The sequence below is a fragment of the Molossus molossus genome, unplaced genomic scaffold (assembly GCF_014108415.1).
Source record: "Molossus molossus isolate mMolMol1 unplaced genomic scaffold, mMolMol1.p scaffold_m16_p_10, whole genome shotgun sequence".
NCBI lineage: Eukaryota > Metazoa > Chordata > Mammalia > Chiroptera > Molossidae > Molossus > Molossus molossus.
The window spans coordinates 78,656,842-78,681,116 of record NW_023425345.1 but is presented as its reverse complement, the minus strand read 5'-3'; the positions used below and the strand labels follow the sequence as shown (position 1 = coordinate 78,681,116).

Genomic DNA, 24,275 nt, shown 5'->3' with positions numbered 1-24,275 from the left:
AGAATGGCTATCTCAAGCTGACTGTGAGCTTCCTGAGGTGGAAGGGTGGGGAACAATCGTAGGTATCCTAGCGCAGGGTTGGGCTTGGAGAAGGTCCTCAATCCTTGTTTGTTGATCTAGAATTTGATTTGGCAAGGTTAGGCCTGTACCCATCAGAATATATTCTGGGCTGTGCCAACCCCCACAGTTGTGCTGGAGAGGGAACCCGCCACCACTGGGGGAGTTCCTTGTTTCTGTGCCAAGGCAGCCACATGGTGCCTGGACATGTCGGGAGGCACTGGGAATGTAGGTCAACAATGGTAATGTCTCCTTGTAGGATGGTGGGGTAGGGGACCTGTCATGTCCAAGTGGCATTGGTCTGAAGGTGTAACTAGGTCCCTGGCCAACTTTCCTCATAATTGGAGAATCCCTAAAGTCCTGTGGTCAACCTGTTTGACCAGAGACTGACCAACCCCAAGAGGGGAGATAAAAACAGACACATAGCTTCAGCCATGAACAAATCGTAGTACTTTATTCGTCCCTTGGCAGGGAGAAGGGGGCTTTGCCCCAAGGTAGTCAGCCAGTCGAGTGGGGTGGCTAGGATATGTGTTATCTATTCAAATAGTACATAGCACTGATTATGCAGAAACAGGAAGGGAAGCAATAAGTTAAAAGCCACATAACTTATGAAAATAATATATATATTTTATATATCTTGTATCCCCACTGAGGATTTGCTCCCTTGGAAACCAATAAATAGGCCGAGAAAAAGCAGTAATCAGCACCCTTTGGGACTTCAGTGATGAGTATGTCTGAGTTCCCTCTAGCCTGAGAGTCAGTAGCCCTTCAGCACCCCCCATAGGCCTGGAGGACCTTGAGCTCTAGGAGGAGCCAAAGCCTCCTGGAAAAGAAGATGAATGAGTCAAAGACTGAGGCTAGAAGAGGAAGGGCCAGGGGCAGGTAGCAAGAAGAGGGGGAGAGAGAGGAGGTGGCCTGTGGAGTAGGAGGCTAGGGCTGCCAAGATCCCCCTGCAATCTACAAAGGTAAGAACCAAGAGGAAGAAAGAGGAGCGCTCCTTCCAGCCCCAAATCTTGTTGGATGCAGAATTTCTGTCTGGTTGTCACTGGGGCTCCCCAGCCTGGCCTCAAGAGCTCAGAAGCTCCCAGACCTTCCGGGACTGTGCCTTCGTCATGGCCACGCCGGAGTCAGGGGAACGGAGGGAGAAGGGCCGAGGGGGAAGAAAAGGAGGAGCTGTAACCCCACAGGTATGGGGTGTTCCTGGGCTCCTCGATGAATGCAGAGGAGGGCAGGGCCAGGCTGTCTGGCCTGATGGGAGAACAGATACCCTGAGAAGGGATTCATGGGAAATGGGCCTAGGGTTTCATGCCAGGAGGGGGTGGGGCTAGGAGCCTGGTACACCAAAGTTCGGTTTCAGGCTGGGAATCACTTGGGCAGAGGTGGGTGGTGGTGGTGAGGGGTGCAGAGAGCTGAGGTTCCAGGCAGGGTGGTGAACCCCAGGATGGCAGGGAGGGGAAGGGATTCGCTACCTGGTCTCAAACTGCCATCCAACCTTCCCACAGGGAGTTGATTATGGCAAGAATGGCTTCTGGAGATGGTGCTGGGAGCTGCTTGGGCAGCCTGTCCATTTCTGACTGTGACCTGCTGGGAGGACCCCACGGGAGGGGAGAAGGGGCACAGATGTCTGGGAGGATCTCAGAGGTGCAGGCTCAGGTCCCAAATGCCCAGGGAGCCTCCTTCTCTCACCCCCTAATACTGTTAGGCCTCTGGGGAGCCCAGGTAGTGCAGGAAAGCCAGGGGCACCCAGCCCCCAGCATGCCCCTCCCCAACCCCCCGCCAGGAACTCAAGATGCGGGCTGAGGGTGGGGGAGGCTAAGCAGTCCTCATCCATCGCTGGTCCGTGGCTGGGACTGGGCGAATGAGGGCACCAGCCTTGGTGCGGAGGTTGAGGCAAGGCTTGAGATGTAGTTTAGGGCAAGGGTTGGGCAAAGGGTCAAAGGGACCTTGGTCAGTGCCTTCTGTTGGGGAGGAGTCTCCGAGGAGTGAGGAGCTGGAGATAAAACTGACCCCAATTCCAGTTTATCCAGGCAGGAAACCTCTGACCAGAAGGTTGGAAAGCTGGGACTGTGACATACTGATGTGGAGTAGAGTGACTTTGAAAAGCTGGTGACAGTCCTGTTCCACCCCTGGTACCCACAGGAAAACACTTATTGTTTTGAGCTCCTCTCAGTTCAGAATCAGGTTTGCCTCCCCTCCCAACCTAGAGGCTCCAAGCTGCTTCCTTGAGTCTAGTTTAAGTCTCTCCTGCTGCAGGGGAGAGACCTGGGGCTCCTGGGGTCCAGCTGCCTTATTCTGAGGCCTCTGACTCCTGCAAGAGGAACTTCTCTGACATTTCAGTGATTTTGATCACGGGGCCTCTGCTGTTCTTCTTCTTCCGAGAGGGGCCTCTTGCAAGGTGGGACTTGGAGGCAGCTACAGGGAACATAAAGGGTGGGGGAGGGAAGGGGCTGGAGGTTTGGGAGCCACTTAAAATGATGCTTTTAGGGTCAAGACCCCCAGACCCTGCTCCCCTCCCCCCCCATGGGGCAAGGACTCACCAGTTCTGGATCTGGATTGCACAGTGCTGACCACGGCGGCCGAAGCCAAGTCCATCCTGGGAAAGGAGGGAAATGGGATGAGAAAGAAGCCTGTGGCTTATGTTCTCCGGGGATTGGGGCCTGGGGACTGACAGGTAGGGAGAAATTCTTGGTTGTTATTTCCAGCCCTGGGCTGCCCTGCTGTGGGACCCTGGTTGGCCAGCTTGTCCTCTCTGGGCCTCTGTCCCCTCTCCCTTGAATAAATGGCTAACATTTACTGAGCACTTATTTGTGACAGGCATTTGGATGCAGGATCATATGAACCCTCCTCCTCACCACAGGTGGAGCATGTTTATGATCAGCCCATTTCCCAGATGGGAAAACTGAGACTTTAAGGAGCTGGGCCAACATCTCAATTTGTAAGTGGCTGAGCCAGGACATAAACTCAGGACTGCCATGCTCACAGTATCCTGCTGGAGGGAGAAGCTGGCTTTGTATGGGGCTGGTCCTTCCGTTCTCCCTCTCCCCTAGCCCCACCCCACTGTCCCCACCTCTCACCTGCTCTCCTCGCCCTCCACCAGCTTTCGGTAGGTGGCGATCTCGATGTCCAGGGCCAGCTTAGTGTTCATGAGCTCCTGGTACTCTCGTAGCTGCCTCGCCATGTCCTTCTTGGCCTGCTGCAGGGCCTCCTCCAGCTGGGCCAGCTTGGCCTTGGCATCCTGGAAGGCCAGCTCACCCTGCTCCTCGGCCTCCTTGATGTTCTCCTCCAGTTTCAGGCACTGCAGCCAGGAGGACAGAGGGAAGGGGCCAGTGAGCAGGGTGGGAGGGAGGGAGATAGTGGGCCAGGGCCAGGAGCCTACTCTGCTCTTGATGCGGTGAACAGGGAGGGGCTGGGGGAGGGCGGGCTAAGCAATCCATTCCTGGGTGTGGTAATGGGTTGCACTGCAGTGAGAGGGAGTTCAGAGAGACCCGAGAAGACAGTTTCCGAGGCCCCTAAGCAGGGAATAGCAGGCCCCCAGAGGAGCCTGTCTTAGCTCTTCTCACAGGGCAGCACTTGCTCTGAAGGCTCATCCTGGCTGGGAGCTGGGGCTGAGGACTCCACTCCCTTCTCTCTGTATAGCTGGCAGGAGGTGGTGGGCTCTGGGTGTGTGTGGTGGGGGGCTCTCTAACATCCCCAGAGCTCTGGCCAGTTTGCAGAGCACTGTCACAGGCCAAGCTCATGTGATTTTCACAGCCATCTCAGGAGAACAGGGAAGGAAATTGAGGCACAGAGGTGCTCAGTGACCTGCCCAGCTCACTTAGGTCATGTCCTCTTACATGTACTCAGCTTGTGTGAGTGTGTGTGTGTGTGTGAGAGAGAGAGAGAGGGAGGAGGGGGACGACGACGTGTGTCTCGGTGTTCCTTCCTGTTCAACCCCCAGGCGGGTCTCCCGAACTCACGTGGCTCTTGATGGAGAGGATCTGGGATCGGAGCTTCTGGATGCGCACATTGAGGTCGGCAATCTCACTGCGGCTCATCTGGAGGCTGTTCCCATACTCAGCCGAGCAGGCAGCCCGCTCCTCCAGCTGGAGGGCGCAGCGGAGGTGGTGGTCAGGGGCTGCTCCCTGTCCCTCCCAGACCCTCGGTTCCTCACATCTTGCTGCTCCTTTCCTCTCACCCTCAGCCCCTCCACTGCAGCCGCCACTGCAGGCCAGACTGCCCTCCTACCCCTCTCCTGCCCCACCACGTCCTCCTACTGGCTGCCCTAGACTGAGCCCACAAGCTGTGCCCACTCCTGGCCTAGCATTGCTGGTGGCAGAACCACCCTGGGTCTCTGAAGGTATAGACTGTGGGCTTTCCTGACTCACAAAACCCCTTGGGGCCCAGCACAATGCTGGGCTCTACCTCTCCATGTTGGGCTCTAACCCTCCACGCTGGGCTCTACCTCTCCGCGCCGGGCTATACCTCTCCTCGCCGGGCTCTACCTCTCCTCGCCGGGCTCTACCTCTCTGCGCTGGGCTATACCTCTCCTCGCCGGGCTCTACCTCTCCGCGCCGGGCTATACCTCTCCGCGCCGGGCTCTACCTCTCCGCGCTCGGCTCTACCTCTCCGCGCTGGGCTCTACCTCTCCGCGCTGGGCTCTACCTCTCCGCACCGGGCTCTACCTCTCCGCGCTCGGCTCTACCTCTCCGCGCTGGGCTCTACCTCTCCGCGCTGGGCTCTGCCTCTCCTCTCAGGGCTCTACCTCTCCTCGCAGGGCTCTACCTCTCCTCGCCGGGCTCTACCTCTCCGCGCTCGGCTCTACCTCTCCGCGCCGGGCTCTACCTCTCTACGCCGGGCTCTACCTCTCCACGCCGGGCTCTAACCCTCCGCGCTGGGCTCTACCTCTCCGCGCCGGGCTCTACCTCTCTACGCCGGGCTCTACCCCTCCACGCCGGGCTCTAACCCTCCGCGCTGGGCTCTAGCTCTCCGCGCTGGGCTCTAACCCTCCACGCTGGGCTCTACCTCTCCATGCCTGTCTGTGAACCAACTGCTGTGGTCTCCTGCACCTGTGCTTCCTATTCCCCTTTCCCGAGTCTCTGCACACACCTGAGGTGACCTCAGCCACACTAGTGCGTCACCAGGCTGCCTCTCCCCACCTGCACCTGCACGCTCAGCCACGTACCTGCCTCCGGGAGTACACCTCAGCCTCCTCCAGGCTGCGAGCGGCGATGGCATCATACTGGGCCTTCACCTCCTCCACAATGCCGCTCAGGTCGATGTGGCATTTTCTGTCCATGTCCACGGTCACTGACACGTCCTTCACTTGTGCTGCCAGGTCTTTTAACTCCTGGTCGGGCATAGATGTGGGGGTTCAGGGCTGCTGTGGGGCACCATAGTCCCTCTATCCCCAAGGTAAGTGGAGGGTGGGCTAGATGGGGGGCTCCTTGAGGGTCTGGCAGAGCCATTTCATCTCCAGGGCCCCCCATCTGGCAAGGAAGCGTCTCAGTTAGTTGAATAAATGTTGGGGTGGAAGCTCATGAATGAGAAGGGGCAGGAGCAGGGCTAGAGGCTGATAAGCCTACACTCCCCACCCCTGCCAGAGGCTGAGGCCAGGTGACGTCGGGGTCACCCTGAAACTTGCTGCCTCTCCCCATCCAGCTAAGGGGCTTGTCCAGCAACAGCCTCAATATTTTCCTCTTGTCCTTGTCCTTCAGGATCCTTCCTTGTCCCTCCTCTCTGTCCTCTGCTCAGGAAATGCCAGGCTGCATCCTCCGAGCCCCGAAGTGGAGGCCCTCCCACTGGCCAGGCGTGTGCAGGCCCGGCTGTGCCCAGTGCTCTCGGGCGGCCTCACCTTTCACCCTCTCGGGCTTGCACGGGTATTGCCCCCGGATCACGGACAGGACGGAAATGCGGCTCAGAGAGGTTACGGAAACACTGCGAACGCAGAGCCCTTTGCTGCTCTTGTGAAGCTCCCTTCGGGGGCAGCAGCTGAGCCTCTGTGCTTCTAGCCCCAGCCTGGCTCTTTCTGGCACACCTGACAGCCCGTGGCCTGAATGCTCAGGGGTGTGTCGAGAGGCAGGTGGGGACAGAGGTCTTCCTAAGGGCTGCAAGGTGTCACCACCTTGGCCCTGGGCTGCTTTCCCTGGATGTGCTAAGGAGCTGCCAGCACCTGGTCAGAGGAGGAGGCCAGCATCGCACAGAGAGAGTCAGGGGGCCGAGGCCTCCTAGAGGCAGGGAGGGGGCAGGCACCCCGGGAGGTGGGGGGAAGCTCTCCTGGAGGAGGGAGGGTGCCGGGTGCAGATGTACAGTTACTGCTACTGGCATTCACAGTCCATCCTTGACCCCTACTTCAGTCATCAAATTTTGGTCAGGGATCTCTCTTTTCTGACACATACCTGTATATATTTTAACTTGTTTGAATCAGGATCCAAACAAAGTGCACGCGCCACGATCGGTCCACGTGTTTCTAAGTCTCTCCGGCTCTACACACAGATAGCCCCGCCATCTCTCTCTGTCATTTTCCTTGCTGGAGTTTACAATAGGAAACGCTGGTTGCTGGCCTTGTAGCCCCGCGTCTGCCTTCCACTGGCTGCTCTGTGTGCTGCTGTCTCGCAGGCTCCTCTGCCCCTGCCTTTCTGAAAACTGGCAGTTGGATCTGGAGGCCTGCTCGGATCCAGGCTTAGCTTTGGCCTCATGACCAAATTCTGACCCTGTTTCCTGACTTGGGCCCCCTCCTGACCCTTCCTCTGTCTTCATGGTCAGAGAGGTTGTGGTTGAGCCTCTGGACTCTGTACCTGCTGAGGTGGGTACTCCTGACCTGCAGCGTGCACCCCGGAGCTGTAGACTGCAGGGCCTTGGGGTTCAGCTAGCGCCACATGAGCAGCTGAGCAAGCCAGCTGAGGAAGGCCACCGGTCCACTGGCTGCTCACTGCCCAACCCACCCACTAGCATCCCTGCTGACAAGGATCAGCTCCTGGAGAAGGAAGCTTGGGCAGTGGCAGGCATCCTGCAGCCTCTCTGGGGGCCTCCTGTTTCTACCTTGAAGTTGGCAGGACCCTGAGCCTAGTGGTCAGCTGCCCCTTGGGGTCTTCTGATGGGATTTAGTTGATCTTCCAGTGAACAGAGATCATTGGGCAAAAGCAAGGGAGGGCCCGGCCCAGGACAGAACAAGGTTATGCCGCCCCTGACTGACATTTCCCACACGGAACCAACATCTGCCAGGGCTGCTGGATTGGGGGTGGTTTCAGAGATGCAGCTTTGGGGTTCCTCGGCCCCTATTTGTGGGGGGACAGTGGGCACGCAGAGTTCTAGATAAAACCTTCTATTAGCACTTCTGGCTCAGGCTGAAGTTGACCTTCGTTTCGGTTCAGGAGCAGGCCAGGGCACCGTCAGAATACCCCGTAGGAGGGCTTCCCCCAGGATGAAAGGATTGGCAAAACACAGATGCTAGAGCAGCCTCAGCTCCTTCCTGGACAGAGGCAGGGTATGCAGGAGCTTGGTAAACAGAAGCAGGAAATGGAGCGCTTAGAACATCTGCAGACCTGTTCGGACACGCCAGCCCCATGGGGTGCAAAGGGTAGAACAATGCTGCCTGTATGGTGTGGAGGCGCCGCTATGGAATGGGCCCCCAGGAGGGATGTGCACCTCCAAGCTGGGAAGAATTAAGCTGAAGTACAGTTTAGAGCTTCTCTAGGGAGCCCGAGCCCGAGGAGGGTGGTCACCCACGTGGCTGAGGAGGCTGCTACATGGGTAGACGGTGACTCTGAAGGGTCACTTAGTGCTGCACAGTAAAATGTAGCAATGGCAGTAGGCTCTGAATACCACCACCACGTATAAGCTGGGTAACCCTGGGCAAGTTTTTAAACCTCTCTGAGCCTTGGTTTTTCCATCTGTAAAATGGGCATAATTATAGAACTGAAAATAGCTAATGTTTACAAATACTTCTCATGTGCCAGACATTGTTCTAAGGGCTTTGGGATATAGTAACAAAATGAATCTTCACAACAGGCCAGTGAGCTAAGTGCTATTATTCTCCCTATTTTACAGATGGGGAGACTGAGGCATGGAGAGAGAAAAGAACCTGCTTAAGTTCATGTAATTACTGAGCCAGGATTCAAATCCAAGCTGCTCTAACAACCAGGGTCCCTTAATCATTATCCCTACCTCATAGAGTTGTGAGGATTAAATGAGATTATATGTGGAAAGCACTTACAGGTGCTGGGGTACAGAAGGCCCTCAATAAACAGTAGCTAGGGCTACTTCCCTAAGCTGTGAAGGTGATGGTGCCAGGGGTAATGTCCAGGGCAGAGCAGCCTGCTCCTGGAGCAGACTCTCTGCGGTGCCCCGGGGGCAGGCACCAAGCAGCCTGGACTCAGCAGGCTCTCTTTGCAGCACTCTGCATCCTAGGAGGTGTGCCTGGCTGCAGGGGTGGTCCTCGGATTCAGCTAATCTCCCTGGCACCAGAATTCATGGGTGGGGCCGTGGTGTTCAGATCTGCAATGCACTTTGGAAGCTGAGGGGACATGTGAGCCTCCGTCAGCCTGTGTTGCTGGAGGCGAGGGGCAGGGGGATTGCCCAGGAGGCTGCAGTGTGTAGATGAGGCCCCGAGCAGTCTGTGGCCTTTGGCTCCTGGGAAAGGCTTTCAGGCCTTATCCCTGCGTGTGTGTGTGTGTGTGTGTGTGTGTGTGTGTGCGAGTGTGTGTTGGGGAGACGAGAGGGCTGTGTCCTGGGACACATGAGTAGTTCGTGCTTTGCTGACTTGCTGTCTGCTCCAATGGTAAAACCAGTATGTCCAGCCCTCCTGGGGCTACTCACATCTGCCGTGTGTTTCTTCTACCTGAGGTGGCCATGGCTGCACCTTCCTTTGCTTAGACCTGCCTGTCTGATGTGGTGGCCACTACCCATGTGTAGTCGTGAGCCTTGAAATGTGGCTAGTCAGAACCAAGATGAGCTATAAGTGTAAAATACACATAGGATTCTGAAGACTTAGTATGAGAAAGAATATATAAAATAGCCCATTAATATTTTAATATTGATCGCATGTTGAATAATCATATTTTGGATACATTAAGTTAAATGTATTATTAAAATTAATTTTTCCAGTTTTTTTTATTAAAATAGTGTGGCTACTAGAAAACTTAACATGATAATATTATGAAATTAAGTAATATGTATAAGATGACTTAAGCCCGGTGGGTGTGGCTAACTGGTTGAGCGTCGACCCACACACCAAGAGGTCCCTGCTTTGATTCTCGGTCAGGGCACATGCCCAGGTTGTGGGCCTGATCCCCAGTGGGGGAATGTAGAGGCAGCCACTGATGTTCTCTCTCATTGATGTCTCTATCTCTCTCTCCTTTTCTCTCTCTCTGAAATAAAGAAAAAAATATTTAAAAAAATACATGCTATATGTGGCTCACATTAGATTTCTAATAGTGCTGGCGTGGAGACTCACGGTGTGGGGAATCTTTTTAGCAGAGTCAGTTTTGCCTCAGCCGGCGGTGGTGCAGGGACAGAAACGCAGACGTCTTGTCCCGGCACCAGCTTGCACCTTGCTGTCTCCTGAAGTCTCGGTGACTGCTGGCTGCAGCCCCTCTCCAGAGCACTGTACACCCCTCCAGAGCCCAAGCACGCCCCTCTCCCCTCCGCAGCACCCTCCCCAGGGCCACCGGCACACTTAGAATAAGGCCCAGAGCCCGGCTCAGGGTCAAGGCCCGCCGTGGTCTGGCCCCTGTCGCTCTGCCCCAGCCCCAGCTGCTGCTTCCTTCCCGTCATCAGCAAACTCACTCCTGCCTGAGGCTCCTTCGCAGCTCTTCCTGCTGCTTGCGCCTCCTCAAACCTACACTGAGCTGAGCTCCCCGGAGTGGGCCTTCACCTGCACCGCCTCTGAGACACCCTTGGCCTCGAGAGCTCTACTTTCCCTCCCTCTAGCATGACGGCATCCCCGGTTTTTTGCAGCCCAACATGTCTCACCTCCAATCTGATCCTCAGATGCTAGTTTCGGCGCGATTGCCCGTCCCTCTTAGCTGAGCTGTGCCCCGAGAGCAGGGACGCTGGCGTCCCACCCAGCCGCTGTGCTGGGCACCTGGCAGGCATGCAGTGAGCCCTGCTAGGTAGCTGGATGAATGGATTTAGTCCTCATCACAGCCCCGTGAGCCTGGTACTGTAACTTTCTCCATTTTTATAGATGAGAAAACTGAGGCACAGAATGGACAAATAACTTGTTCAAAGTCAAAGAAATGGTAAAAAAGGCAGAGTCCGAGTTGGGGTCCAAGGGCTACAGAGTCTAAGTGGAGCAGGAGCCAGGATGCTCTGGGGCTGTGACTGAGGCCTGGCGTCCGAGGTATAGTCCACACCGGGGGACCTCTGAACTGGCTTCGCTTGGGCTCTGGGCAGAGCAGAGCGGAGGGCGGATCTGAAAACACTGATCTCGCTAACGTCTGCCTAGGCTGTACCCCTAACCCCATTCTCCAGTCAATCAGTGGCACCCCTGGTCACTCATACAGGGCTTGGCCTGGCTGTGGAGGATTCTGCCAGGGACATGAAGCTCTTCAGGGGGCTGATGTGGGTGGTTGGCCTGGGAGGCCTCCTCCCCCCTGTTCCCAAGGGCTGTGGTGTTCTCTGCTCTGCACCTCCCATGGCCACAAACAGGCCTGAGGCTTATGGAAGCAATGCAGGGGCTGAGCCTGCTGGAGGGACGTTCGGCCCATGTCAGCCGTACGCCCAATCTCCCTCTCCACAGGATGAGGCCATGAAGTTGGGGCCAGCAGCCCCTAGGGCATCTTAGCTTTTTTTTAATTTATTTTTTATCACATTGGTGACTTCGATCCCTGCCCTGCCCTTGGCTGTGTGGCCATAGCTTGGCACCAGTTGCTGGCAGTACTTAGGCTGCCAAGTCCTGTCATCCCAACAATGGTGCTGCCTGCTCATAGCTGAATTGAAGCATCGCCCCTCTAACTCCTCGCCCCTGAAACAGCAGGTGTGGAGAAGAGAACGCATATCCCGGAGGACGTGCAGGGGCAGAGTGGAGTGGAGGGCGGCATCCAGAGCTGGCAGCGGGCCCACCTGCTGGCGGCCCTGCAGTGTGCTAGGCCTGCTGGGCCAGCGTTCCCCAGGCTCAGCTGAGGATGGAGGGACACACGTCAGTGTGTCTGGAGGCTCCTCTGTCTGCATTCACTGGGTCGTTTTTGTTTGGTAGAAGCTAGTATGGTCTGGGAACCAGAGAATCTGACTACAGGTCTGCCCTGCCTTGGTTTAAAACAGGGCAGGGTGAAATGGGTGACTGTCAGAGCTGGGACTGTGGCACCTGCAACTTAGTCTGTGGGAATAGATTGTTCAGTCAGATGGGTGCTCAGGTCCCTGGTCCCCTGCTCTGAGGCCCCCTCCAGACCCATGTCCAGATGCATCTGGTCCCCTGTGCCCTCAGCAATCAGCACAACAGAGGCACGGTTCTCCCCGAGAGGCCTTTGGCCAGCCATCCTGCCCACGCTCCATGGAATAAGCGACGAGGGACAAGCTGGATCACTGACAGCAGTGCAAGAGGGGTTTAGGAATTCGTTACAATTGTGGCCAGAAACCGTGGGTGATTGTGAAGGTTCCACGTCCCACTGGACGTCTTCCCTGCCCTGCGCCCCTCCGCCACGGACCAGCCAGCTCGTGGCCCTGTGTGCTCACCTGCTCGTAGACAGTTCTCATCAGCTCCACGAAGCTCTGCAGGCTTTTCAACTTGGTTTCCAGTTCGGTCCGTCGAAGACACTCTGTGTCCAGGTCCTGGGTGGGAGCAGGGGTGAGTGATGGGAGAGGGAGCTGAGGGGTCCCAGGGCAGGGTTGGGCGGGGAGCTTAGCTTCCCGGGTGAGATGGGGTGGTTCCCAGAGGAGACCTGGCTCAGAGCCTGGAAGGAGGAGCAGGGGGGACGGGTATCTATCTGTGGTTCTGAGACTCAAGCCTCTGAGGGGTTCGTTTGGGGATTCTGAGGGCAGCAGGCAGAGGGTCCACGAGGAAGGAGCCCCTGGGGCAGGCTGGGAAAGCTACCTTCTTCAGCTGGACGAAGGTAAACTCCATGTCTGTGCGCTTGGAGATCTCATCTTCATACCTGGGAGGTGAGGAGGGTGGGAGAGACAGAGGGACAGAGAGACAGAGAGACAGACAGAGAGATAGAGACAGAAAGAGATAGAGGCAGAGACAGAGAGACAGACAAAGACAGAGATACAGAGACAGAGAGACAAAGAGAGATAGGGAGACAGAGAGAGAGACAGAGGGAGATAGAGGCAGAGAGACAGAGACAGAGAGAGATAGAGACAGAGAGACAAAGACAGAGATAGAGAGACAGAGAGATATAGAGACAGAGAGACAGACAGACAGAAACAGAGAGACAGACAGAGAGACAAAGAGAGATAGGGAGACAGAGAGAGACAGAGGGAGATAGAGGCAGAGAGACAGAGACAGAGAGAGATAGAGACAGAGACAGAGAGACAAAGACAGAGATAGAGAGACAGAGAGATATAGAGACAGAGAAACAGACAGACAGAAACAGAGAGACAGACAGACAGAGAGACAAAGAGAGATAGGGAGACAGACAGAGAGACAGAGAGAGAGACAGAGGCTGCTCAGCTGGATGAGGTGGCAGCTTGCGGTTGCGTTAACCCTCCCAGGGCTGGGCGTAGGGCTTCTGCTGTCTCATCTGGTGCCTCGTGACAATTAGAAAGGAACAGTCCTTTCTTTAGGTGCATGGGCCCCTCCTCTTCTAGGACACATCCCCGTTCCCCGGTGACACCTTAGTGTTGGCTCTGGAGAAGCAGGTAAACCCCTTCTCTTTCCTGACGACCAGTCAGTCCTCTCCTGGTGTCTGTCCCTTGCTGGCTCTGCTCCACATTCACCTCCCCCAGGAAGTCTCTTCTGATTGTGTAGCCTTTTCCCCTGGACACTTTGCTCCCTCGTCTTTTCCCTAGCTCCTCCCCTGGGAGTCTCAGTTTCAAACAAGCTTTGCCTTTGGTCAGGTCTGCACTGAGCAGCATCCTGCTCACCCTTCTCCCTCCCCCACCTCTGCCCCCTCGCAGCCCTACCCCTCCCCTCTGCTAGATGGTAGGACACCATTTTATCGTGTTTCCTCCAGAGGGTGGACAGGAAGAATGTGGACTTTACAGTCAGACAACCCCCAGTGTGGTTTCGGGTAATTTCACCCCTCCTTCCTTGAACTCTTGGTCTGTCAGGGCTGTGCCCGTGTGCCTGTGCGTGTGTGTGTGTGCAGGGCTGACCTTGTCCACCCCTGATGCAATGACAGACAAGCACACTCAGTACTCAACTAAGGTGGCCCCTCTCTGCTCAGATTTGCCACCTCCTTTGCTCAAGTCCACCTTGTGTTTGGAACAAAGACACTGTTAGGTGGGAGATGGGATCCCTGGGCCAATCTTACCCCGTTCCCCTAGTCAAGACGTCTGTCTTGGCTCCTCGGGTGGGTGTCTGCCAGCCACCTCCTACCCCCTCAGCGGATGTGAGGTTCTGTGGCTTCCTGTTGTCTTCCCTCCTCTCCAGGGAATACCTGAATCACTGGCTGCTCTAATTACAGCCGCCCGCCTGCCCCAGTCCCTGACCTCACAGCAGGGCAGCGTCACACATCACCCACATCCGCTGGCCGGACCTGCCGCCCCTAAGGCCTTCTTTTCCACCTGCCTCCCTGAGGCGCTGAGGGCAGCAGACCCAGGGGGCGAGAGCCTGCCGGGCACTTGGTCTCTGGAGCTGTGTGCTGTGTGCACGTTCCTGCCCGCCGCCTTGACTTCCAACAGTCTTCGAGGGCGCGGAGGGTGCAGGTCATGGTGGCAGAGGAGGGGTGGGCTCGGGAGACTGTGCTGCGGTCCAGGACTCGCCAGGGTGAGCAAAAGGCCCAAGAGGGTTTACCTGCACCCTCTCCTGTGACCCTCAGAGCCCCTAGCCAGGGAGGCCCCTCTGCAGGTCCCATTTCACAGACGAGGAAATGGAGGCCCAGAGAAGGGCCTGGAGGCTCGTGTGTGTGCTGGTTAAGCAAGGGCCCCAGAGCCAGGCAGGCTGGGCTTGTCTTGCTTCCTTGCTCACTGGCGGTGCGACCTTGGATAAGCTACTTGTGTGTGCCTAACTCATGAGAACAGTGACGTTGTGAGGATGAAGTAAGTAAATACACGAAGTGCTCACAGCAGTGTGTGGCACCCACTAAACCAACTTCTATTATCACCTAAGCTCCCTTCTCTCCAACAGCAGCCCCGGGCCCTCAGCCCTCTGCCTTGGCCTCCTGCATTTCCGAAGAGAAACGGGGAGACCTCACTGCAGAGAGAGCACAGATACTCCCTGTACGTCCTTCGCACAGCCCCTGGGCTGGGCTGACTGGAACAGGCTTCCCTCTGCAATCCGAGGAGCCCCGACCTGAGAAGACCCTTATTGACTGGTCCTCCCCACATAAGCCCGGTGGGCAAACCTCTCCCCTGCTCTCCTCCCCTCTGGATAGAGTCCTGCCCACCTGGGGGCAGGACGCTGGGGAGAGCAGTCCGGTCGGCCCTTTGAGGTGCCAAGCTCCTCCTACCCCTTACTGCCTTTCCTATCATTCTGTGCAGCCCCCCCTCCTCCCTTCTTGCTGGGTTTCAGCCCCAGGTCACCCCTCACCAGATGCTGTCAAGCAGTGAACAGCTCGCACGAATGCTCGCCGTGTGCTGGGGTCACATGCCGTGGCCTTCGGCAAACTGTTCCCCCAGCTGGGCTTCTGCTTCTTAGCTAGCTGGTCCTTGGGGTCCCAGCTACATCAAAGATTTGGGAAGTCTCCATCCCTACAGACTTGCTTATGTATGCCATATCCTTCATTTCACCCCCATCTTCTGCCAGCCACCAGCTCCCAAACCCATTCTCAGCCCTTCTCAGCTCGTCACACCCACACCCCCCTCTCTACCCAACTTGTTTATATCTAGGAGTGAAGCTGATCTCATCAGCCTGGTGGAGGCAGGGCACACCCCTCCCCGGCAGGGCTTGGCCTGGCGTCTCCTGGCTCCTGGGGGCCCCCGGCTTGCGCAGCCAGGCTGCAGCTTCCCGGGCTCTGGCCTGCAGACCCAGAAGCTCTCTGGCCTGGCTCTCCCAACTCAGGTGGGTTCCCCACCCAGAGAGAGGCAGAGAAGCCCTGAGCCTGAACAGTAACATCAGGCGGCAGACGGAAACCAGGCAGCAGGCCAAATGTGGGGGCTGAGCCAGATTAGAACAAGTAGTGTTTGTACAGAACTTCCAGTTACAAAGTATCTCCACAGATGTGATCTGGCTGGGCTCATGGGAGCAGCCTCTCACCCTGGATGACATAGGGTAGGGATGGGTTTTAGCACGCATGGCTATGTGACTGAGGACAAGCCCCTGCTCTCTCGGGGCCTGTGTTTCCTTCCCCATCTAAGTATACTCCAAGGCCTCCCACCAGCTCTGCCATTCTCTGATCTGCTGAGGGCCAAAGACCTACCAGATGTCAGCTAACGTCCCAGATTCTGGTGCGCTAGCACAATTCCCCTCATTACGGTCAGAATGGGCAATCATCCCTAGGACCTGGGAGGAGGGCTCAGGCAGAGGTGGCCCCAGGCCAGGGAGAGGCCCAGCCATAAGGACCAGTCAAGGCCAGGGCTGGGATCATGCCTGTTGGTTGGAAAGTTCCAGGCAGATCCACAGATGAGGAAACTGAGGCCCCAGAGTGAGGAGCGTCCCGTGTGACCATCCTTCTGAATGTGGCCTGGACAGAGGAGGTTATGCAGAGAGGCGAGGGGCAAGCTAAGCCCCAGCCCAGGTCCCTGGACAGTCTGCCCAGACATTCTGGAGACAGCAGGCCTCACCTCAGGTCAGCAGGGCTTGAGGCAGGGCCCAGACACTGGAGGTGGAGAGGGGGGTTCAGCCACACCTTGTCCGCCCCTCACCCTGGCTGGACACCCGACCCGAGGAGGCTTCTGCTCTGCCCAGCCTCCTTGTTTGTGAAGCCCTGGCCACTGTCTGGTCAGAGGGTCACCTCTCCTCTGAGCCACCCAAGTGTGTGGTCTGCCTTTCTAGACTGGCCAACCCATTCGGCGAGCCGGCGTCAGGGATGGCACTGTGTGGACAGCCCCCCAGCCCCCCAGGGGACGGAAGAGGGGCCATCTACGGCCTTACTGAGGTCCTGACTCCCTCTCATACCAGCCCTCGTTGGTATCAGCCATCATCCTTCCTGCTCTGCACAGGGGGAAACTGAGACTCACATGTTGAACAACTTGACCGAGGTCACAGAGCTGGGGTGGGATGAAGGCTGTACTGCCTGCCAGTGTGTCCCCCAAAGTTGTAAAAGCGTATTGCAGGCTGGGGCTGCATTTTCCTCCTCTCTCTGGATCCCCCTCGAACTACCTGTGGAGAACAGCTTCTTGATTCTATCAAAGCCATTGCTTCTGCCTTCTGCCTGCACCTGCTCCCTTCCCTTCCAGCCCAGTGGCGATAGGAATCCCAGCCATACCCAAAGCAGGAGCTATCTGCTGCTCTGGCTGGTGACAGAATTTCTCATCGCCAGTGGGGCGTTTGGATGAGAGCAAGAGTGTTGATGGACACAGGAGGAGGGCCCGGGGGCCGCCACGCACAGGGCTTAGCTGTCAGACATCACTACTTGGGGGTGGGGGAACTGTGGATTCACTACCATATCCCCTCAAAGTTCAGAATACCGCCTGAGACAGAGTAGGTCCTCAACAAGTATGTCTGGAGTAAGGAAATGTTCCTTAAAGAAGTTTCCCCTTTTTCTGGCTTGAGTGCCCGGGACCTTGTACCTGAGTGGAGCTTGGTCCTCACCCACGGCCCCTGCCCACAGCCCCCGGGGTGCACTCTACCTGATTCGAAACTCCTCCACTTTCTCCAGCACCTGCAGCAGGTTGGCCTCCAGCTGTCCCCGCTCCTGGCTCACTCTGCGCAGTTCCTCCTGCAGCCGGCCCTCGTACGTCTCGTAGACGTGCCCGAGGTCAAAGGCGGCGGAGCCCTGGCCCTGCAGGAAGCTCCAGCGGGTCTCCAGCAGCTGGTTCCGCTGCTCCAGGGCCTGCACCTGGCAGAGCAGGAGGGCTTCGGTGAGAGGGCCAGGGGCAGGCCCCGAGGCCCCAGGCCAGCCCCTGCACCCCGACTGGGGCTCCCCTGGGAAGTGGCAGCTCATCTCAGCACCTCAGATGGCATCTCAGACTACTGATCGTTCACACGTCAGATGGTGAGATAAGGAGGGAATCGAGAGGTGGAGTCAGCGAGCGCAGGGTTCCGAGGGGAGGAGCAGGCCCAGCTGGATGAGGGAAGAGGGAGCGAGGGTATGAACGTGACAGGCTCTTTGTGACCACCTGCGGCTTGGGTGGGAGACCCCAGGGAACCCTGGTGTCAGAAGCCCATCTGCCACTCCACTTGACAAGCCTGGTCTCATCGTGCTTTGGAAACGTAGGGTAGGGCCTGGTTAGTACTTAAATGCTAATCCTCCCAGCAACTGTGGACTTGTAGCCTTGCCCAGCCTCAGTTTCCTCAGCTAGAAGTTGGGCATAAGATCACCTGCCCTGCCTACCGCCGTGGGCTGTTGGGAGAAAAGCCTGGGGTGTGCTTTAGAACAGAAATAATAGCAAACAAGTATGTGGCTCCTTCTGGGGAGCAGGGCTGTTCTAAGGTTTGCCATGTTTAACTCGTTAAATCCCCACAAGCACCCAGTGGGCTATTGTTACGAGCTGCACAGTACCGATGAGGAAACAAGGCACAGAGTGGTAATGAACTTGCCCAAGGTCACACATTAGCAAGTGGTAGAGCCAGGTGTGGACCCCAGTGAATTTGGGTTTAAAATCTTTTCATGACTGTAACCTAGGCCTCCTGTCTGCTGCTGGGGTCACTGTGGGCCCTGGGACCTACCTGCCCTTCTTCATTGGCTTCTGCCTCTAGTTAGGCCAGTTTTGCCTTGAGGCGGCTCCTCTCACACCCTGCCTCCTTCATGCTCTCCTGCTTCGAAAGCTGCGTGGGCTCCCATGGTCCTCAGCTCACCTCCAGCCACCAGCAGGCTGTCAGCGTCCCTCCTGAGTCCCTTCTTCCCTCCGCCCAGTCCAGCCAGCCTGGGGCTCCCCCTGCCTCTTCCCCTCCCTGCCCCCCGTCCTCTCCAGCCAGACCTCGCTTGGGTACTACCCTTTCCACCGTCCTAGTCCCTCCCCAGATGTGCCCCCAGGTCCCCTCCTGCAAAAAGCCTCCCCTGTTCCCTGCAGTATGAGGCCCTCAGCTGATCTGCTCCTCACTTGTCCGGACCTACCACCCTCCCTGTTAGACTGACAGCCGTCTGCTCCCTTCTTGGGCTCCCTACGCCTCGGTTCCCAGGACAGGGACAGGCCACTGATGCAGGAAGGATGGTTGGGGCTTGGCTTCTGGACAGCGTGGGTGGTCGTCACGAGGGCGTTGTGATGACCAGCCAGTGATGTCCCGATGGCCATAGGCGAGTGTTGGCAGCAGCCCCCAGAATTGTAATTTGAGAACCACAATCACAGCCAGGAGCCTTTTGGATCAGCTGGTGTGTACTCTTCATTTACAGAGGAGGAGATGGGGGCCCAGGGCAGTCAAGTGACTTGTCCAGTGTCACACAGCAACTTGGTGGCCAAGTGTTCCAGACAAGCCCATCCGACGGTGGCTGCCTACTCTGGACCTTCAGGGTTCCCTGTTCCTCCTGAATTTTGTGCCAGGTGGGCCCTCCTTCCTCTTTCTCTGTCCTGCCCACACCCCCATGTTTCCCTGAGACATTCTGATGCCCTTGGGAAGCCCCCCTGGCATTCCCAGTGCCAGAGCCAGCAGGAGTATTGCCTGATGGCCTTTGTGGGCTGTCATTCCCCTGCTCACTCCCATTGTACCGGTAAGTTCTGCTTGAAGCTGACCTAAGCTTATAGTCTGCTGTAGTCGCAGCCAAACAGGTTTAGTAGGGATGGAAGTCAAGAGGGTTTCTGTCTCACGCGTGTGTACGAGAGAGTTTGTTGGGGGGAGGCATCTCCTTGCCCCACCTTTGCTCCGTTTTGACAAGCAGAAGCCCGTGTTTACACTGAGGGTGGGGTGAGAGCGGAGATGTGAGGCTCCTTTCTCCACCCATAAGCAGCACAAAAATCCTTTACACCAGGAAGTCTTTCCTATGGTCTAACCTCAGCCCCCTATGCTGCAGCACAAAAACCCTTTACCCTAGGAAGTCTTTCCTATAGTCTAACCTCAGCCCCCTGTGCTGCAGCACTAGTCTGCTGGGAGATGGAGCGCATTTGGCCGCCAGTCCTGCCAGAGGGAATTTTGGTTGTGGGGGACCTGGGGCAGCCCCCTCCCCTGCTGCCCTTGGAGGAGCTTCCTGTTGTCTCAGCAGCTGGGGATGGAACTGAACTTCCACCCAAGACCTTCCCTGCAGAGAAGCTCCTCCCTCTCAGAACAAAGGCTCAAGGAGGTGCCAGGTTAATGTCACCATCTTCCCAGGGCTGCTAAGCAGTCACCTCTCATTCACCTCCTTCCCCATTCCGACTGACCCCCCTGCTCTTAGATCACACAGTGGCAGTTCTAGGAGGGGCTCAGGGAGCAAACACCTTGTCTACATGCCTTCCACTGTGCAGATGAGGAAACTGAGGCTCAGAAGCACAGAACTCACTGTGACTCAACTCCATGGTACTGGGCGGCCTAGACCAGGGTGGGAGAGAGATGTTTTTTGTAGGGAACTGAGCAGCCCAGGTCCCCAACCCGTGGGCCCTGACTACAGTCAGGTGAGCATACAGGGTGGTGTCCCTGGACATGCAGGTCCTATTCCTCAGGCAAGGGGGCCTTTTCAGATCCCCGGCCTTCAGTCGGAGGTTGGCTTTGCCCAGGGAGCCTCAGGGTCCTTGGCCAGGAAGGGCTGGTTTGTGTCTTCCTGCGTGCAGGCAGGCGGTGGCTCCAGTGACTTCCGGAGGTCACAGAGGCCTGGAGGAAGACGTGCCCATCCATCTGTCTCCAGGCATCTCACCACCCCTCTTGGGTTCCTTCCAGACAGCCCGCTTAGACTGAGGGCTGGCAGTCTGTCTCATCATCCCCTCTCTCATGTGCATGCAAAGGTGAGAGAACCCAGCTGCCTCTGCGGGATGGGACGGGACCTTGCCTCTCCCTGCCTCCCTCCATGTCCTCTCCTGCTTCTGCTCATCCCCCTCCTCTGTACCAGTCTTTCCACTGGCATGAGCTCAGGCCACCCTCAGAGCAGGAGGTAAATGAGCTACAGAGAGGTAAGTGGTTTGCCCCAGGAAACACAGCCTGCGCGTGGGAGAACCAACACTGCTCCAGAGCCTCTTGCCACCTCCTGGCGGTCTTTGCCAATAACCCTGCTCCTCCACCTCGGTGCTCTGATTTCTCTCCACGCCTCAGAGACAGAAAGGGTTGTGAAGCTGCAGGGCCCCTGCCTTTCCCTTCTCTGCCTAGAGCCCCACCCCTGCGCTGGTTAAGGCATCTCATCCCCGTGCCCACACATCTCTATGCTGCACCCCTACCCATGAAGTCCCTCCATCCCTCCCACCAGCAGGGCCTCTCCCTCCCTCTTTTCGGGCTCCTGCCTGGAAAGGGCTAACTGGGTTCAAGAGCATCAAGGGCCGGACCCATTTATGTTGTTTTTAATTTAATAAACAGAACGTACCTGGTAGATGGAAAGTGCTTTATAAGTGAGTTTCAAAAATTATCTTACTTGAGTATGACAAGCCCGTTACACTGATGTGTACTGAGGCACAGAGAGGTTCGATACTTTGCCTGACATTACACAGCTGGTCAGAGGTGGAGCCAGGATTCAAACGCAGGAATTTGGCTCCAGATTGCATACTCTTAACTGCTAAGTACTTCCACCTGGGCCCTCGTGGCCTTTACAAGGAGACGGAGAGGGACTTGAGCTAACAGATCTTCGCAGAGGTGGTGAGCCAGCTGAGACTCCTCGGGCAGAGCCCCGGCAGTCAGGGCCCCCAAAGGGCTGGCACCCAAGGTTCACTGCATTTGCCCCAAAGAGCACCCATCTCAAGGCCCAAGCTTGAGGGTTGGGAGGCTCCAGTTCTGCTAAAGACCTCAGAGGGCATTGCCCTGGCCCCTGGGCACAGGACCTCGACCCCTCAGACCCCTCCCTGTGCCTACTCACCCTCCTGTCCCCATGGTAGAGGCACAGGGTAATATCAGCTCTGGCATTCAGGGAAAAAGCCACCCAACTGAGCCAAATTACATAGCTCATGAAGCATTCCTTTTAAGGGATTAACCTGGGTTTGGAGAGGAGGTGGCTCTGCAGAGACCTGCCTCCCCAGGGCATCGGCTGTTTTCCTGGGGCCAACAGCCCAGCCCTTCAGGGTTCTGCAGCCAGCCAGGGCTGGGGAAGGGGATGCTCCACCCCCAACCCAGGCACTCCGCTCCGGGTGTGGGTGCAGGAATGCTGCTCTGGGCACATGGTGGGAGGAAGAAATGGTTCCCATCTCAGAGACTACTGGCTTTGTGTCTCACAGATCTGAGTTCAAATCCAGCCTACAGACTTGCTGGTTGAGTGACCTTGGGCAGGGCACTTATTCTCTGGATGGGCAATTTTCTCATGTGCACAGCAGGGGAACTAGCCCCGGGGGTGTCACTGTGTGTGCTAGATGACACACTTGTGCAGGGTTCCCACAGAGAGCCCGGCACCAGTGGACACTCTACACATTTCCTTTCTTTCCTCTGCCCTGCTCTGGGAGTGCCCACCTCCTGGGGACACTGTTGACATGCAGAGAAACGAAGCAGGGGGAGCAAGGTGCAGGGGAAACCGAGTCAGGGCAGAGAGGTGGGGCTCTGGTCTGCTGGCGCAGGAGCAAGAAGGCTGAGTTTTCCTCATCAGTAAAATGGGCATAATACGACTTCTTTCCTAAGGTTGTTGAAGGAAATAGAGATAAATATGGAAGTACCCAGCCCACTGCCTGGCACATAATAAGCAATTAAGTAACTGCAGCTCTTACTATTGTGACTACCATTCCTGGGCAGGGCAGGAGGGAGCAGAGCCAGGGGCTGGTCAGGAGCGGTTTCTTTCAGGAGGTGAGTGAGGAGCAGTTTGAGTGGACAGGCCTTCCTCGAAGCTCCGGAAGCCCTTGCCCTGGAGCATGCTGGCCGTGGCTTTGAGGTCTAGGACGTCAGGATTCTGCAGACTCACTCCCTCTACCCAGGTGGGTGCCTGGCTGGCTGCCAGGCTCTGACTCCCAGCATCCATCCTCTGCATTCCTATCTCTTGACTCCACCGCTGCACCCCACTCTGCAGCCTCCTTCCTTCCGGGAGCCCCGTAAGCCCCCTAGGCTCTGCCGGTGCTCCTGACTCCCGGAAGCTAAACGGAGCCAGAGGCCTGGACAGGAGGGTGGGCCCTGGGGAGATCATCTCCATTGTCCATCTGCTTCGGGGTAGGACTGCAGACCATGCCTACATCAGCTATTCCTACGAGGGAGCATGCTCTTGGCCACACTCAGAGCTCCTCCCTAGTCCACATCTGGAGGCTGACGTCAGGCCACACAGCACATTATTATCCAGACACCCCTCAGAGGTCATCCTGGGGTCTCCTTCTCCCCCCAGCCAGAATGGCTCAGGGACTTCCCTCCGCATCTCTCTGCTCGGAGCTAGCACGCGGAGTTCGCAATGCCGGCTCCCCATTGGCTGCGGGCAGGGGTGGGGCATGATGCTCCAGAAATAAGGAACTCAGCCACCTGCCAGTCCTTAGCTTTCCTGACCCTCTTCCCACTTTTGCTTACCTTGCCAATCAGGGAGGCGAATTTATCATTGAGCACCTTCATCTCCTCCTTTTCCTGGTTCTTCTGCTGCTGGATGGCTGGGTCCACCTTGAGGTCCAGAGGCACCAGCAGGCTGGGGTTCACCGTCACCTTGGGGATGGTGCCAAATGACCGGCAGCCCGTGAGGCTGCGAGAGCTGAAGCCCGGCCTGGGGACTCCGCAGCTGCTCCATTCCGAGGTCTCAGGCCGGGGGCCGCCCGCTGGAGTCACTTCACAGCTGCTAAGGCTGCTGAAGCCAACAACGCAAGAGCGGCAGGCCATCACGGCCCCCGGGCCTGGAGTGCGGAGGGTGCCGGGATGAGCGAGGGAAACTTTGTGGGGTGGCGTTGGCAGCTGGCTCCAGTCTCAAGCAGGGCAGGCTGGGGACTGAGAGGCAAACACCTGTCGCACAGTGCTCATTAGCTGCATGAGGGCGGGACACTTCCCAGCCCGACCAACCTGTTAGATGATGTGGTGCTCTGGCCCCTCCCCCACACCACTCCTCCAGACCCAGGGATCTGCCTCGCTGAGGGGGCTGTTCACCGGCCCCCAACCCAGCAGGGCCTGGCTCCAGGGAGGGGGGCAAGTCTGGGCTGGCTGGGTGGGGGTGGGGAGGCTGCGGGGAGGAAGGGGCGATTCAGCAAGGAAGGAGAGGAGAGAGAGTGTGCGTGTGCCTCTCACCACTGACCTCCCTGCATACCTGAGGGCTGACGTAGCCGGGCCCACATACTTCTGGAAAAGATGAGGCAAGCGCAGGCTCTGGGCTGAGTGCAGGGCATCTCCCTGGGCTGAGTGCAGGGCTGCCATCCCGGGCACTGTGCCAGGCTAGCGTTGGAAAACAACCCCTTTATTGTTTATTTTCCAGCTGCCCAAGACTCTCCCTGGCTTATCTTTTCTTTCTTTCTTCCTCCCTCTCTCCCTCCTTCCTTCCTTTGATCTACTACGTATTAAGCACCTACTATGTGCATCCCACGGTCTCAGAGGCTGGAGAGGAAATAGATGGTCAAGGCCAAGAGCCTTGGCTTCAGACAAGTGAGATGTGGGTTTAAGATTCAGCTTGGCAGCTCATCCCTGGTGTGACCTTGGTAAGTTACTTGATTTCTGTCCTCATGTGTAAAATGCGGATGAATCCGCCAGCCCCACAGGAGGTGGTGTGTGCAGGGGGCTTAGTGGAGGCTGGTGTAAAGCCCTCGGTAAATGGCTGAGACCAGTGCCTGCCTTCTGGGAGCTGAGTCTGGGGGGGCCATGAGAATGTGTTCTGCCTACCCCCTTCTCATCCCTCCTTTCTCACTTCTCCATATTCTCCCCCTGTTTCATTTTAAATATGAAGAAAAATAGAAAGGCAGCAATTTGCTCCCACAGGGCCTCTGACGGGGCAGGAGAAGGCTCGGCCCACCCAGGACACTCCCTCCGCCTTCCTGAAGTTCCAGAAGCTGCACTCTTCCCCGTCCAGGGAGCAGCCATCCCCGGGGTTGCCTCTTCCTTCCTCCCTGGCCTGGTGTCC

At 57.1% G+C, this 24,275-nt stretch overlaps 1 protein-coding gene across 2 annotated transcripts; it reads right to left on the bottom strand.

Moving 5' to 3' along the window:
• Positions 1-494: 494 nt before the first annotated feature.
• On the bottom strand, positions 495-23,152 carry KRT80 (keratin 80). 2 transcript variants are annotated; one of them, XM_036252996.1, is made up of 9 exons: positions 22,754-23,151; positions 16,864-17,072; positions 12,065-12,125; positions 11,707-11,802; positions 5,219-5,383; positions 4,014-4,139; positions 3,132-3,352; positions 2,595-2,650; positions 495-2,469 (listed from the first exon to the last, which is right to left on the bottom strand). In XM_036252996.1, the coding sequence occupies exons 1-9, from the start codon at positions 23,051-23,053 to the stop codon at positions 2,345-2,347; spliced, it is 1,359 nt and encodes a 452-aa protein (XP_036108889.1). In that variant the 5' UTR covers positions 23,054-23,151; the 3' UTR covers positions 495-2,344. The 2 variants fall into 2 exon arrangements, with proteins under 2 accessions (XP_036108889.1, XP_036108890.1); XM_036252997.1 differs by having other exon boundaries at positions 2,408-2,504; positions 22,754-23,152.
• Between the last annotated feature and the right edge of the window lie 1,123 nt (positions 23,153-24,275).

Excerpts from the sequence above, each read along its gene's own strand:
- KRT80 (XM_036252996.1), bottom strand. The coding sequence starts at position 23,053 with ATGGCCTGCCGCTCTTGCGTTGTTGGCTTCAGCAGCCTTAGCAGCTGT. Across the intron at positions 3,353-4,013 it reads TCCTCTCCATCAAGAGCCAC|TGCCTGAAACTGGAGGAGAA; the intron begins GTGAGTTCGGGA and ends TCCTGGCTGCAG. Across the intron at positions 2,470-2,594 it reads GCAATCCAGATCCAGAACTG|CTGCCTCCAAGTCCCACCTT; the intron begins GTGAGTCCTTGC and ends TGTTCCCTGTAG.